This window comes from Eimeria necatrix, genomic scaffold (genome assembly GCF_000499385.1).
Source record: "Eimeria necatrix Houghton genomic scaffold, Enh_scaff33, whole genome shotgun sequence".
Taxonomy (NCBI): Eukaryota; Apicomplexa; class Conoidasida; order Eucoccidiorida; family Eimeriidae; genus Eimeria; species Eimeria necatrix.
Genome location: NW_013655328.1, coordinates 10,313 through 25,915, shown reverse-complemented (window position 1 = coordinate 25,915; position 15,603 = coordinate 10,313). Strand labels below are relative to the sequence as shown.

Sequence of the window (15,603 nt, the reverse complement as noted above, 5' to 3'; positions counted from 1 at the left end):
CCCCCCCCCCCCCCCCCTCCCACAGTGTGGAGCGGAGAAAATCCGTAGGCATCTCCACACGAGGCGTCGCAAACCGCGACTCCGTTGGGAGGCGAGGAGAGGCCAACATCACACACGCAGGCTTCGAACTCACTGCGTGCAGTCCCCGAGTGCAGAGATACAGATGCTATGGCCCCATAGTGTACCTCGAATACAATGCAGGCAAATCCAGTTGCAGCAGCAGCACTCCCAAAGATGATTCACACTACCAAAGATGACGCACACAATATCCGCCGAATACGAACCTAAGTGTTGCACTAAAGGCGTTGGAGAACAGCTTAACATGACGCTGAAATCAACCAACTGTTCACGCAAAACTCAACCAGCCTCGTCGTCCGTGAGCAGGCCAGTAACCTTCCTAAAATAGCTCCTACCGGAGAGCTTACACTGTGATATGACTCCCTGCCTAGCAGCTAGTGGCACTCCGGTAGCTACTGTTTCGTGGTACTATAACGCAGCGGGAAACTAGCGCTGGCCTCCGCAGCTCTGCTGTATTGGACACAATGGTACACAAGCGAACGGGGTATCAGCCGAAATCCCTATCTAAGCAACTGCGACCCCACTGGCTCCTGTTAAGTGGAGTAAGTACGAGGCCACTGTCACGAGCAAAGGGGCATCCACATAGTTGACTGCGCTGTTAGACGAGGTCATTGCCGGCCAGCAAGTCCCTAGGTTACTTCAAGTTCTGCGGTCCCGGCGCCAGCGAGCACGTGAATACGGCAGCTGCGACCCTTTCAAACCGCTGCGCTTGGTCCAGCGCTAGGCATGCAACGATGCGGCTATTACACTTTCTCCCTAAACCGCCACGTCGCTGCCGCCGAAGCCAGCACGCAACTGATCATGGTGACGCGCACGACCGTAAATTAATCGCCCAGCTATCTATGTATATGTTTCCGGGTCGATATGACTGGGTATTGGTTTGATCTCGGTTCCGAGCTCGTGTTCAATCCTGAAAAGTGGCGCAAATGTGACTCGAAGCTAGCTTCTTCATAAATCATGCGCAAGGGATGGATGGTACAGCATCCTACTTGAATGGGTCCCCCCGAACGCACCTGTAGAGGTTAAACCGGTCTTCGTACGTTACCAGGTTCACCGCCAAACCTAGGTGGCCAAAACGGCCTGAACGCCCAATTCTGTGCAAGTACGTCTCCGAATTTTGAGGGAAATCAAAATTAATAACGACATTTACAGATTGGATATCAATCCCTCGAGTGAACAAATCCGATGAGACCAGGCAACGACAGGCACCGTTTCGAAAGTCGTGAAACACCCTGTTTCGGTGCGACTGCAGCATCCGAGCATGAATATAGAAGCACGAAAAGCCCAGCTCGGTAATCTTCTTCGCCAGGAGCTCAACGCGGGTCACACTATTACAGAAGATGATCGCTTGGTTAATTTGAAGCTGAGTTAAAAACAGTGCACATGGGCAAGGGGAAACACTACTGCCACTCTCACGTCCTACATTCATATGTGGGAAGCCATACTCCCCGCTAGAAAGGTGTAGACGTAACTGCGCCACTGTGTACCCAGACGCACAACGACAGCAGAAGCAGAGCTCCTAAAGCAGGATCATCTTGTTTTTAGACCCACCTTCGCAAAAAGTGTGTTCAAACAATGTACTTTCTGCCTCTCCTCAACAAAAGCGTAGTACTGCGTAACACCCTTTAGAGTGAGCTCTTCCATAAGATTAATTTCGTGAGCGTCTGGAAGATATTTCGACTTGAAATCCTTCACTGTTACTGGAAATGTGGCCGAGAACATGAGAATCTGCCGCTGCATAGGAATGAACTCGATCAGTTTCTCTACAATTGGCTGGAACTCAGGGGAAAGCAATTTGTCAGCTTCATCCATTACCACTATGTGGCACTGCCGCAAATCCGCCACATCCTTGTTCGCAAGATCTAGGATCCTCCCAGGAGTCCCTACGAGAATGTGGACTGTGTTGTGCAAACGCATAATGTCATCTCTGAGACTCGTACCCCCTGTCGAAACCATGCACTGAACGTTAAGATATTTCCCCAACTCTTTAACAACTGCACTGGTTTGCAGCGCCAGTTCTCGGGTAGGAACAAGGATCAAGCCTGGCAGAAGACAGCCGACACAGCGGTCCCACAAGAGTCCTCATCACTCAAGATGCCCATCACTGAGACAGCGGAAGTGCTGCTGCAAATACAAGACGGAGCAATTACCCTGGGACACTAAAAGAAACCCACTTACCCTGGATTGCTCGTCGTGTGATTTGGCACTTCTCTAAGACAGGGATTGCGAAAGCCGCCGTCTTCCCCGTCCCATTTTTGGCACGAGCCAAGATGTTGCGACCAGAAAGTGCCACTGGAATCGCTGCCTCCTGAATTGGGGAGGGTTTCTCGAATCCCTTCTCAAATATTCCCTTGAGCAGTTCACGTTTCAAGTAGTAATCTTCAAACTCGTTCCCCCTTGTCTGAGTTACATCCTAAATAAGACACATCAGCATTGCGCATGAAGGCGGAAAAGTTCACTTGTGTTGGCATGCTCACCTCAAGCATGAGACAGGGAAGACCTCACTAACTCATTGCACTCTCAAAACCGCTACACGCGTAAGCACATGTAAAACTACCTATACGGTGCAACTTGCATGAAGCGGAATATGCGACTTCTACTAACTCACCGCTGTCCGGAACATGTTCTGCCTCACTGGCCTTGGCCCGCCATCCTTCTGGAGATACATATCTTGCACCCCGTTCAGGTGGGCTTGCAAAAGGATACCCCTTGAAAGGGGAGCCTGAGGCTGAATCTGCTCCGTGGCGTTATTCTTCATTTTTGACGCCGGACCAACTTTCTCTACAAGGACCATGCCGCTTCGTCCATCCGCACGCAGAGTCCGCCTGTCTGCCTTCGTCGAGCTGCTGGAACTCTCTTCACAAGGAGGCCATAGAGCATCGTTCGCATCAACGATAAGCTCGCGGCAGTGTGCCGTGCAAAACAAAAGTACTGAAAAAAAAACAATTAAGGGGTTGTAAGAAAAGAAGGCCCAAGTCCAGATGAGGCAACACAAAGTTAAGTACAGGTCTTGATAGAAGATATCCTCGACCTCGTCTCCACAAAAGGAGTCTGTTTATAACCTGGGACACAAGTAATCAAAGCATCAGCCCTCCTCCATTAATAACAGCGACCGCCGTTTGTCTTCATAAAAGGAAAAGACGCTGTTCCTAGACACCCACGCGGCTCCATATCGGGGAAATAGACCATAGCCATGGAGCATAGAGACCTCCATCCACTCCGTAACTGCTCGCAGAGCGCGCAGTTGAAACTGCATGCTTGCTTTCAGCACTCGCACTTGCACCTCTGGTGTACGTGGCGGGTAGGGTTGGGCAGAGCCACATCATGAACTACAGCACACCTATTCTCAGCGAACAACGTGAGTATGTACGTTGTTTCCTTTCAGCAACTGCATGCATAAACTTGTCATGCATGCAGCGCCTCCCCACGTCTTCGCAGGCAGTTATCAGTCACGTCACACACAGCCGCATCCCAGCATCTCTCCACCAGGACAATATGAGCACTGTGAATATGTGTACTGGAGCAATACGCCAGGAGCAGCTCTCAACGTTCTGGGCAGAAAGAGGTAAAACCTCATGCATGTCATTCCTTCCCGCCCCACCTCATAAACTGGAAAGCGTACCTACGCTGCAACATGATGCAAGGGTACAACTAAATCCTGCATACTTTATTACCTGTATATCGAAGAAGCGGACTATGGAGCTGGGAAGTGCAGAGATATCCTCGAAGTGGCTTGCAAGTGTGCCAACAGCTGCGTCGTGTATGTGCCCTTTAGTTCTGGTGGGCGTCGCAGAAGCCCGTTCCTCTCTTCTTTTTTAATTCATGAAAGAGGTCTAGGAAGGAAATTCAAAAAAGAAGCGCTGCGCCCATCGACACAGCCCTTCCTTGCCCGTAGTCCAAGGGACGGACACCGACCCAGCAACATCTCATGGAAGCTGCTCAGCAATTGGGTGGTTCCATCTAGAGGGTAAACTGTGTTTTGCCCCGCTTGTTGTCTCAACCAATCAATCGAGTTTCTTTTATGCTCTATTCTTTACAAATATCAACGCCCAATGCGAACGTGTTTTTCACTGGGTCAGCCCTTTCTAGGCTGTACTGGGACATCCGGTAGCGTGCTCTTGGTCTCAAAGGACGTCCCGCTCCGACAAAGCGATCCAACAGTCTGTGGAGTGGTCTTATTTTTAGTTCTCCTTGGAAGAGATTGTCTATTGCATCTTTGTGGCTTCGCAAACGACCGTGTTTGGAGGGCTTGTTGCATGCCGCGCACCTTCGGGCAGGCTTTCGATTACTTCGTTCAAAGTAGTGCCCAAATAATGACACTACGGTGCCCTTAGCAACAAAATAAATACTCAGTGCTCTCTGAGCTACGTGGACGCCTTGTCGCTCTAGGATAATAGGATATGGCCTTTACGGGAAGACGCTTGTCTGAGTACTCCAGAAATAGTCTAACGATGGATCTGAGGAACACTACTCGTTCAGCGTGAACAAACAAAACCAAGAGAGAATTATTGTCGATGGACATTGCTTTAGTTCATGTCTACAAGTCTACGATATCATAAGGCCCCGTCAACTCTGAGGAGGAGGAGGGAGGCAACGATGCAACATTGAAACGTCGAAGTTAGCACATTAGAATAGGTCAGCCCAGGAGTCACTGCAGCTGCAGCAATGCATTAGGGGGATTGGCCGACGTCGTATTGCCTAATGCGCACAAATGGGACACGGGGAATACTCCATTGTTCGTTGGAGGCGAGCATTCGAGGTGTTCGTGACTGGCGACGGACCTTCAGGTGTTCGCGGCTCTTCCGCATCTGGAAGTGCAGATGAGCATTGCGACAAATATGAAACAAAGTCACACCGAGCTGCTAAGTACATCTGACTGGTATCGACACTCAGGGGTGTGGCAGATCTCCTTCGGCCTTTTTAAAGCACTGCATCCACGATTCAGTTTTTCTTTGGCGTCTCCTCGCTGAGGTCCCTTCACTTTAACCAGTTCCACTTTATCTTCCTTGTAGTCGTCCTACCCGCCGAAATGAACTCAGCTCCCATTTGGTGCGCCTTTACTGTTGAGATGTAGGTAACGGTATCCTCCAACTACAGCATGACACATGACACGTATGACATAAACCACGAATTATAACACAAGGAGACCCAAAGTATCAAAAGTTTAGTGTCGAAGTGCAATTTCCACCGGAACTACTGTAACCTCTTCAGGGATCCCCGCACCACGCAACGGCGCACCTCATCCAGTGCATTATGGGGACCACGTGTGAATTTCTGTGTAAGAATGTGAAGCAGGAAATATTCGAAAGCACGGGCGTCTCACTGTGGCCATATATGAATGAAATGCACGTGTTTTTCAGGCCTTACGCCATGAATTGTGTCAGTGCATCTCAGGACAAATTTCCGCACCATTTCTCAGCTTCACCTTCCCTAATAGCGCAGAATAATCTAAAATGTTCCCTGCGTATAGCCTAAAATAGAGTGAAAGGCTTTTGCAACAAAGCAACAAACAGCAGCCCATGGCCACTATGCCCCTGCCCGCGGGGTGTTTTGGTGTCTGCCTGTGACCAGCAGCGGCACCACAGGCAAAGGGTTGTTGGCGATTCGCATTCTTCCTTGTTGATTATTTATCTAGCTCCACGGAAAGTAAGCATAAAGGGTAGATGTTTATTTAAGTGGCCGATCGGAAGTGCAGACGGCCGCTGGCGTCTCATTTTTCCGGTGTTTTGACACCGCACGACATTCCTGCTTTCTGCCGGCAGCACTATATGTAGTGTTGCGTAATATACATTGAGCCGACCCGCAGCAGTTTATTCTCCCTTTTGAATCTCCAACAACCCTCCTGTGGCTTTTGCCTCTCCTCCCTGTGCCCCTTCGCATTTCGCGCCCCTGGAATTCGTGGACAAATTCGAGCTCCAGCCGTTCGTTAAGAACTGTGAGTTGTTTGCCTAACCAGGCTTTTATCCCTTGTCGCTCTATGGATTGGCAGTGGTCTCTACGGCGAAAGCAGCGACGGCATCAGCAGCATTTATTCCCCGCTGCTGCTCTAGCCGCGGCCTCGTGGATATATTCCTCCACTTGTTGGCCCGTTTCTCAGTTTCTGTATGCCTGGGACTCAGCGAGACCGTAGCGGAGGCCTCTCTTTTGGATGCGGTAGCTGCGGCTGTTCGACGGCGTGTTAATTGCAACGCCAGTAGAGGCTTCCTCGCTACATTTACTGAACGTGTCTCGCTGCTAAGCGTCATTTGGAGATGCGGCCGCGGTTGAAGCGTCTCCAGAATTTCGGTTGGGTTCCAGGGATTTGTTTGTTCTGATTTAGAAAGCAGGTAGTCACTGAATGTTTGCTGTTGCCTCTCAGATCTCGAGGAACTCGTACAGGCTTCAGTGCAGCAGCGAAGCAGAAGTATCAGTAGCAGCAGTAGCAACAGGAGAGCGAAAAACGCCGCCAACATGGACGTTCAGTCAAAGATAAACTGTTCTCTGGATGATCTTATCAGACAGCAGAGGAGGGGTCCCAAGACCGCGGCTGTCGGCACACCACAAAAGGGCGCAGCCCCTCAACGCTTCAGCAGGACTACAGGAGTTTTAAAGAAACCAGTAAGCCAGAAGCAACAGCAAGCAAGGATTGGCCAGAGGCCGCAGCAGCAACAACTCAAATACAGCCCAAGACCGCAGCAGCCACAGGTTGGCGCTAGCCGGCGACGGCAGCAGCAGCAGCAACAGCAGCAGGCAAGGAAGAGCCGCAACCTTAGCGTCGCCGACAAGATTAATTTGCCTCTGGATGCGCTGATTGCATCGCGCCAAGAGCAGCAGCAACGGCAGCAGCCGAAACAGCAGCAGCAGCAGCAGCAGCAGCGAGTGGGTACAGGAGTTGCGTTACTTGGGAGGAAAACGGGTGTTAGTGGCCGTCGCGGCACAATTTTAGCATCACGAATATCGGCACGCCGAGGGCGGCTTGGTGCTGCTGCTGCCGCTACAGCAGCTATTCGCGGACCACCGCGAGGCGCAGCTGCAAAGGCACTTGCAACAACAGCCAGGAAGGAGGGGAGGTTTCGCACACCCCACCAGCAAGTTGTAGAGACGCTGAAGTCAGCTGCAGGTTTCAAGAACGCAGCAACTCGCCGCAGCGCAGGTAGTAATGCCTACATTCGGGCCGCAGCAAGGGCGTCAACAAGGGCCAGATTTGCCGCAGCAGGAAGTAGACGCCTAGATAACGGCGCGCTGCAGTTGAGAAGGCGGCCTGCCGCAGCACTTTATCCAGTATCGAGGTTGAATACCTCCTTGGCTCGCAGACGGGCGTTCGGAGCAACGCTAGCAAGGGCAACTAGTAACACTGCTGCTGCACAGGAGCCTCATATCACCACTGGCACTGCAGCGAAACCAGTCGACAGAAGAAGGCCACCCCCAACACTGTTATCAGCCCCAGCAGCAGGCGCAGTCTCACCGCCTTCGCATGTTGCAGATCCTGAAGCACTAGCGAACATCAAGATTATGGCAACCTTGGATACTGTTCCGGCTCCCTTGCCGCAGCAGCGAGGCACCCACGTCGCCATTCCTGCTGCAATGCAGAGGCAACAGGAAGAGCAGCAGCAGCAGCCCTCCAGGGCAGTTGGCGCTGCTGTCGCTGACCACGGTAGCTTGAGCAGCAGATTTGGCTACTAGTGCAAAGAGTAACAGGCAGGTATTCAGGATGTTTGTGCGCTGTCCCTCCTCCTGCGGGAGAGTGATGGGATGCAAGCCGATGATGTACTGTGGCGGAAATGTTTCTACTGTACGTGCACTGCAGTAGTAGCTGAACCAGACCTTCGTGGCGTCTGCAATAGCATCAACTTGGATCCCAGCAGTTGAGCTGCACGCGAATGAGAACATAAGCTGGGGAACATGCCGCAGCTGGGTCTTCAGGCACTGCTGTAGTTTCTGATCTAGCGAGCTCCGCCATAACCGTTGCGTTTGCCGTGGAAGTGGCTACAGCTCGTCTATTCGCCGTGTTGAATCGACGTTCATCTTGGCATTTGTTTTCTGTCCCGTGACGCTGTCTGTCCCAGTTTTTTTCTTTTGTGCCTCTCCTTAGTATTGCTTCGTCGGGAGTCCAAGTTTTCGTGGTGACACTGTATAGTTGTTGCAGGGTTCCCACCGGGTACAGGTTCAGGGGCAGAAATGGTAGACGCGTTGTTAGTTGTTCCAGCAGCGTTGTGATTGCTACGGGAAGCGTCCGTTGTGCTGCATTAGCTTTGGGGCGTCGCGTGTGGGCAGCAGATGGTGGCTTGAATTTTACACAGTATTTGAATTGTCATATGCTGTGGACTGGCTCTGCTTCTCCATGTGCAGGGCAGGGCAGTGTTGTTAACAGGAAGAAGTGCTGCGCAGCGGGGAAGTACCTTTGTTACGTAGGGGTGGAGATTGTTTTGCTTGCCACCCCAAGAGAAAAAGAGGACGTAGAGGGGATTGACGCATCTAGAATGATGAGAATTCATGCACCTGGAGCAAACAGGCTTACGGTTGTATTCCAAGCATGCTAGGTCTGAGTCGTGCCCCTGTGTGCCAGGAGCTTTAGCAATAGCAATAAGAGAACCATTCGCAAGAGCTTCAATTGAATAACCGGCAAGCAAGAGAGTTTCATTGTAGAATGAGCTAACAGCTAGTAATCCGAGGCTACGATGTTCCCAGAATGGCTCTTCACTTCGTGTGAGCTGAGACTCCGTATGCTTTGCTCGCATTTAAGCTCTGCACAATTGACTGGAGCGGGCTACTGGAGCTGGAGCTCACCCAAATGGAGGCGGATCTACAGGGCTAGCTTTGTTATCCTGAGTCACGCGAGTAGCTGCTAGACGCAGCACGCCGTTGTGCTGCGGTAGCAGTTGTGCTATACCTGTTAAACGACCTCCAAGTACGCATACCCAATGATGCCACCTCGTTTGCCTACAGCGTAATTTTATGCGACGCCATCATCTAATGGTCACATTCTTACTGCAGAGCGCAAGCGCAACTCCATGGATTCAGGCTCTAGAATTCGTAAATGCGTCGCTGCCCTCAGCACCGTCTCCAGTCTACGCTGTTACGCTTTTGATGTTTTTCATCAATGTTGCTTGTCTGATGAGAGAAACGTCAAACATTGGTGCATGAGAAACCGTCCTCCTTTCGGAACGTGTGTCCCAACTAAATAAGTGAGCCCATAGTACAAAATACGGCAGCTCATGACTAGTGCATCTTCTTTGTCACCTAAAAGGAGCTCCATAATTCCGCGCGCTTTTACATTGTGCCCGCAACTTGTTCCGACAAAGTTCCCGTGTAGATCTCATTCAGCATCTCAAATGAGATCTAGAGGGGAACTTCTTACCGTAGCTGAAGCATGCGATGAAACTTCTATCCACCATGTCTTCTTCCAGTTCTGAGTAAAAGCTGGAGCTTGAGATTTAGTAGTCGAAACGCAGGTTTTGCCTTTTCTTTCAGTTACTTCGTGTGTCTGTCCAAGGTTGTAGCACCAAGTGGATTTAACAGCAACGCATGTCAATGCGAATCTGTGCTTCACATGTGCCCCATCGATGCCAAATTGACTGTATTGATCCAATATTGCAGCAGTTTCAGATAAAAGCAGAGACGCATAGCGTGGCTCAATATACAAAGGGGCTCTTGCTGCGTGGTTGTGAGCCAACCAAGAAGCATGGCAGGCATTACTCCAGAGCGAGAAGGCAAGTAAGCGTTTGGCTCTGCTACTCTCAAGGAATTATAAGATTCAGAGTGCGGGGGCTGCACAGTCTTGTTCAGTGCTTCTAGGAATGTCTGCGTAGGAGACGAGCTGGCATGACCTACACGAGACCACCACGGGAAGGTCTTACAACGCTTAAAGGCGTTCATTTTGCACAAATCAAGCTGAAAGAGACTCTTGAAGGTGCAGCCAGAAAGAGAAGACAGTTAGTAGGCCACCACACACAAAAGGCATAAGACACTCCAAGGAAAATCCATTGACCATGAGGCGCTGCAAGCGGCACAAGAAGATTCCACATGAAGATTGCTATCTGAGAATATTCAGCAGGCATTCTGTAGGTTGGGAATCCCACTGACTGCTCGCTTGCTCTGCTCCGCGCGTTACATTTCACCCTAAATGCTACGCCGCCCAGTTTACCTACTGCTTCATTGCATTTCATAGTATTTTCATCTGTGGCGTCTTTTAATATGGCGACAAACTGTATGTGTCTCGCTGTTTGCTCTCCTTTCGCCACACACCTGCAGGTCCCACGATCTAGCAGGAAACATTCTTGGCCCGACTGTTTCTCTCTGGCAGAAAAGAAGCTCATGCTAGCGTGCTCAATAAAGAAGGTCAAACGGGATGAATCTGAAGTAAGAGAAGCAACCACCGGAGTTGCTGACACGGAATCCGCCAAAACACGCGTATCTATGTTACTGAAAGGCTCCGCTGGACTTAGGCCTTCTCATGAGGGTGGTGTAGATGAGCTTTCGCAGCCCCAGTCACATCGCCGTATTGGTTTCACCCAGGCTCAAGCGCCTTCGGTAGATCCACCTGAGATGTTGGACATAGCCTCTGCTCCTCTGTCACTATGAAGTTCCCTTTATTCTGTTTACCTGTGGAGTGTTTCCTCACGCTGCCTGTTCAGCAGTTTGAAGCTGCGCTCTCAGAAAGTCTGAAGTAAAGGCTCAGTAGTGTGTCTCAAAATTCTGGTTGCATTTTAGCATGGGTCATTTGGCGTCAACCAGTGAGCTGATCGGCTTTTGCGCGACCAGCTGGATGTTGTGCAGGACACGTTGGCACTTGAAAACTGCTGGCCTACGAGCGACCTAACATTAGAGTGGCTGCGGTTGGGTCGAGCTAAGATGAAGGCTTTCCAAGAAGTTTTGAGGCAAGGGTCATTGTTTGCCAAGTGCTTGCTTGTTAAGATAGAGGATTAAATGGCCAAGCGTGATTCAAGAGTCAGATGGAAAGCGGTAGAACTCATCTCAGGTTTACCTGCACAGCGATGCCTGGCCACTGTTGTAAGCGTTAAGTGATGAAGGCCTGATTCGTATGAGGGGGATGCCATGTGACTTTTGATTTGCGGCACGCAGGCGACGGCTTTCCTCCCCGATAGAAGCATGCCACTGGCCTCTGCGTGTAGTGCACAGGCACTACAATGGGGCTGGCTAGTGTCCTAGAGATGATAGCTAGCTAGCGATCTACAAGGGGCCGCAACACTGGAGGAGGACAGGACCCTCCCAATAGGATTCAAATAAGAAAAACGGTCTATTAGCTCTAATGAATACGTAAAATGTGCGGAAATTGTGTGGAGACTAGGGATGGCGATAGCGCCGGCGCCAGTGCGGGCCTCCTCCCTCTAGGGCCTAGGAGGCGAGCTCCCAGAGTGGGGCGAATCGAAGAGACAGATTTGAAACAGTTAAGAACTGTTGTATTTCGATGGAATAAAGCTATAGAGTCCGAGAAATGGGGCTATGCTAGGCGTAGTTTGTAGGCCTGCTCGAGGGGCAGGAAGCAGCGTAGTCGCAGCAGTAGGCGCCGCGCACTACATTTGGGGGCTCTTCCGATGAAATCTTTGTTCTTTCCGGACTTGGGAGTAGAAATACTATGTTTTAATGCCTCGTACCTAGAGATCTTTGCTCAGTAAGTGATGCACCTCCGCAACGGATGCGTCATCGGTCCCACACCGCAGGAGACTCCTACAATGTCAGTCAACAAAATGCCGAGCGGGACACCAGCCCATCATCGCCACGCGATTCCGAAACCCACCGTGGCAGAGCGGCCGCATGGGCATAAGGGGGCGTCCCCGCAGGTGATACCTTTGCCCAATGTCATGCCAGGGGACATTCCCTTCGTCACATGGGACCAATTCCAGTCCGCAATGAGTGTGATAAGAACTGTAAGGGGGGGGACCGTGGAATCCGGCGCAACGACTCCCATACTACCAGAAGACGGCAGCGCTATGCAGGCCTTTCTGCTGCGCATCGAGCGCCGGTACACCCAGATGAGATTGGAACCGCGCGAGTGGGGAAATGCACTTATAGACCACCTTGTGGGCCCGCTCTAACATATTGGATGTATCTACGGAGAACTAACGACCTAAGCGACTGGGCGACAGTACAGCGCAGGCTTTTGGAGCGGTTTGACAGAACAATGTCACAGAGTCAATTGTTAACGGAGTTGGCTAAAGTACGGTGGAATGGTGACCCGAAGGAATACACGGATCGGTTTGCGGCTGTAGCGGAGCGGGGATTGGGTTTTGCCCCCGACGAACTCGCGGACTAGTACTGCACCGGGCTACCGACAGACCTCCGTCTTCTAATAACCAATAACGTACAGGTGAAATATCAGTCGTGGGAACAAGCGGCGACCGCCGCAACACGCCTCTACGAGCCCAAGCGGAGTGTGCTGGAAATCCGATAAAGGACCAGTCGAGCCATTAGGGCGGCCGTCCAAGCTAATGGACCTCGTGGCCGCCAGGAAATTGAAAATCGTTCTGGGGGAACCAACGCAAACTGCTTTGAGTGTCAGGGTGGCGGACATCCGGCACGTGTCTGCCCTAGCAAAAGCGAACGTACCAGACGTCCGGGGAAAATTTGCAAGAAGTGCGGCGGTGTGGGACACTATGCTCGGGACTGTCCTACGTATGAACGAGGCCGGCCCGAGCAGGTGGACAAGGGCAGTAGAGCGCCAACCCGTCCTAACACTGAGAAGACGGAACTGTCGCTTACCGTCTCGCTCTGCCTCCCACCTATGAATGTCGTAACGTTTTCCACGTTTAGCAGCTAGTTCCCCACCGCCCCCGCCCTCCCGCTTTGGTTCCCTCGGCATCCGACGCTGCCTGGCCTCCTGTCCACGATGCAGCAGGCAATCCCACAGTGGAATACGAAGTCGACTATATTGTGGGCCAACGCGGCTCGGGAGATGCAGCCCAGTACCTCGTGAAGTGGCACGGGACACCTGAGGATCAAGCCACATAGGGAGCCAGCTCATCACCTTACCGGCTACCCGGCTTTGCTTCGCGCTTGGCGCCGCCGCCAACGAAGACGTCTTCAGACTCGAAACAACAATGGTCCTTCCGAGGCGTAGACGTATGGGTCCTCCACGTTCCAGCTCCTACAGCATGGGCACCCTTCAATGAGGAGGGGGGAGGGAGCGCTGCGCACCGCGTGCGCTCACGACGTCAGCTTTAAAAGAGCACAGAGATTGAAAAGGCAAAAATAATGTGTTTTAGGGTAGGTCTCTCCAGTCCGGCAAGGGGGGAAGTTGTAGTGCATAGGCACTACAATGGGGCTGGCCAGTGTCCTAGAGATGATAGCTAGCTAGTGACCTACAAGGGGCCGCAACACTGGAGGAGGACAGGACCCTCCCAATAGAATTCAAATAAGAAAAACGGTCTATTAGTTCTAATGAATACGTAAAATGTGCGGAAATTGTGTGGAGACTGGGGCTGGCGATAGCGCCGGCGCCAGTGCGGGCCTCCTCCCCCTAGGGCCCAGGAGGCGAGCTCCCAGAGTGGGGCGAATCGAAGAGACAGATTTGAAACAGTTAAGAACTGTTGTATTTCGATGGAATAAAGCTATAGAGTCCGAGAAATGGGGCTATGCTAGGCGTAGTTTGTAGGCCTGCTCGAGGGGCAGGAAGCAGCGTAGTCGCAGCAGTAGGCGCCGCGCACTACACTGCGTGCATGCGCAAGACCTGCGCATCGTTGTGTTGCTTTCAATTTAAAACTCGCGTCTGCACTACCAAGTGCAAGCGGTGAATGCAGCAGACAAGCGTTCTACAATAGTGGCGATGCAGCGAATGCACGTGTGGGATTTTTGCCGCTGTCTAGCCAATCCACGACACAGGGGACTCTACGTAGAGAAAGAGGAGGCTGCAAGGGGGGTAACGCACCTGAGAGCGCATGCACGTGCACTTTTGTGCGTGATTGGGCTTTAATCATCTCGGAAGATCCCTTATTGCGTCCATAACTGCTGGCAGTGTCACTGGGCATTTCAGAAGTTCATACCGTCGTAGTGAGTGCTTTGTCGGCTGCTGAGTCTTCTGCCTCGCTCCTCCGGTGAGGTGTCCAGGCGACCGCGGCTAACAGTGTGCGGTATTGTGACATCGAATGCTCATTCCGCCTTCAATTTCTTCCCTTCCTGCTATTGCCTTTGTCAGTTCCCTGAAGCGTAGAGTATATGCCTGATTGCATGTTTTTGTTTGGTAGATGAGGGAGGCTAACTGGGAAAGGGCGCTGACTGTTGCGAATTGTCTTGGCCACCCAGAGAGCCTGAAGGTTTTCCGTTCATTAGAGGCTCTCGAGCAAGATATCTTTGGGGCAAGCATTGCAAAAATCCTAACGGGCGAATTGATGCCTCCTCATACCTGCGAAGTCGACACAAGCTCTTCCTGCCAACAGCAAGGAGACGCTAGACGGTACCTGGCGCAAATGTGCAACAAGCGACAGCATTGCCGGGACAAGAATGCAGGAAAATCTGGTCAAGAAGTTACTCTAAAAGAGTTGCAAGATCACCTTCACCGTTATCGTATTGTTCTGATAGATGACCACTATTGTGGGCCGATTGTCTCTGCATTTGGTTTGCCTCTCCTTTTAGAGTTTTTCCACACGCACACATGGTAAGGCACCTTTTTTTGTTGGGCATGTGGGATTTTTGTTACTGTTGTGATGCGCAGCTAAGCCTATAATTGTCCTGTCACGCCTCGTACGAAGCATTGGTAACCTGTGCTGAGGTGCTTGGAACTTCGCGCACCACACCGCCAACCCCACCGGAGCATCACGTCTACGAATCTAAGAGATGACGAAATTAACCTGCCGTGCCTATCCCGCCTTCCAGGTATCTGAGTTCTATCATTTCAGCCTGCCAACTCAAACTGCCTCGCACTGTGACAGAACACATCGCGCGCCCTACAACCGTGTGACGTGCGTCTGTAGTTCAACTCCAATGCCTCCCACAAACCAGCTACCATCGTCAATGTGACTCCACAAAAAATACCAACGCACGCCTTTGCCAACCCGAATGACAGCACCGCCAACCTCCACACCCCCAATAAATGATCCGCGACTGTGTAATCTGCGAGCCTGAAATCCATGGCTTCAGACTCCGGACGCGACGATGAATAGCAGCAGGAAGTCTGCACAGGCGAAAGAAGACGAAAATAGGTCAGACGCGACAGAGATTGTGCCACACTGGTGGAGGGAGACTTGCATGAAATAGTCTTACGATCAAGGGGGAGCGTTGTGCTGTGCGGGTGCGACGGCGGTACTTCGCGTTGAGCTCGCGGGGAGTCCTTGTGAGGCCCTCTTGGACACTGGGGCTTCGCGAAGTTTCATTAGTCCTAAAATAGTCGAACGACTGCAGCTGAGAGTGCGGAGACTTCCAAAAGAACATAGGTTCACTGTTGCTACAGAGGCACAACTACGTATTGATCGGGTAGTGACGGGATTGACGCTGTGCTGCGGACATACGCGCTTTTCCGGGGACATTTTGGTGGGACCCGTTCCCTACGACTTAGTCTTGGGTTTGGATTGGCTGACGGAACACAAGGTGGCC

At 51.6% G+C, this 15,603-nt stretch overlaps 4 protein-coding genes across 4 annotated transcripts in view; 3 read left to right on the top strand and 1 right to left on the bottom strand.

Annotated features, from left to right (window-relative positions):
* Window positions 1-238, top strand: part of ENH_00045090 (small GTP-binding protein, putative) — a gene marked incomplete at both ends in the record, with an annotated part of 3,357 nt that extends 3,119 nt beyond the window's left edge. The window contains one exon of the mRNA XM_013585423.1: window positions 26-238. Coding sequence (XP_013440877.1) covers window positions 26-238 — 213 coding nt within the window. The remainder of the gene's footprint in view (window positions 1-25) is intronic.
* A 680-nt stretch (window positions 239-918) lies between these two features.
* ENH_00045080 (ATP-dependent RNA helicase, putative) lies at window positions 919-2,836 on the bottom strand (the record flags this gene model as incomplete). The annotated part of the gene is made up of 5 exons (XM_013585422.1): window positions 919-988; window positions 1,092-1,441; window positions 1,630-2,120; window positions 2,257-2,491; window positions 2,687-2,836. 5 exons carry the CDS (start codon window positions 2,834-2,836, stop codon window positions 919-921), a joined length of 1,296 nt encoding a protein of 431 aa, XP_013440876.1.
* Window positions 2,837-6,528: 3,692 nt separating this feature from the next.
* ENH_00045070 (hypothetical protein, conserved) lies at window positions 6,529-7,740 on the top strand (the record flags this gene model as incomplete). Its single annotated transcript, XM_013585421.1, has 1 exon — window positions 6,529-7,740. One exon carries the CDS (start codon window positions 6,529-6,531, stop codon window positions 7,738-7,740), a length of 1,212 nt encoding a protein of 403 aa, XP_013440875.1.
* Window positions 7,741-11,750: 4,010 nt separating this feature from the next.
* Window positions 11,751-12,113, top strand: ENH_00045060 (hypothetical protein; the record flags this gene model as incomplete). Its single annotated transcript, XM_013585420.1, has 1 exon — window positions 11,751-12,113. One exon carries the CDS (start codon window positions 11,751-11,753, stop codon window positions 12,111-12,113), a length of 363 nt encoding a protein of 120 aa, XP_013440874.1.
* Between the last annotated feature and the right edge of the window lie 3,490 nt (window positions 12,114-15,603).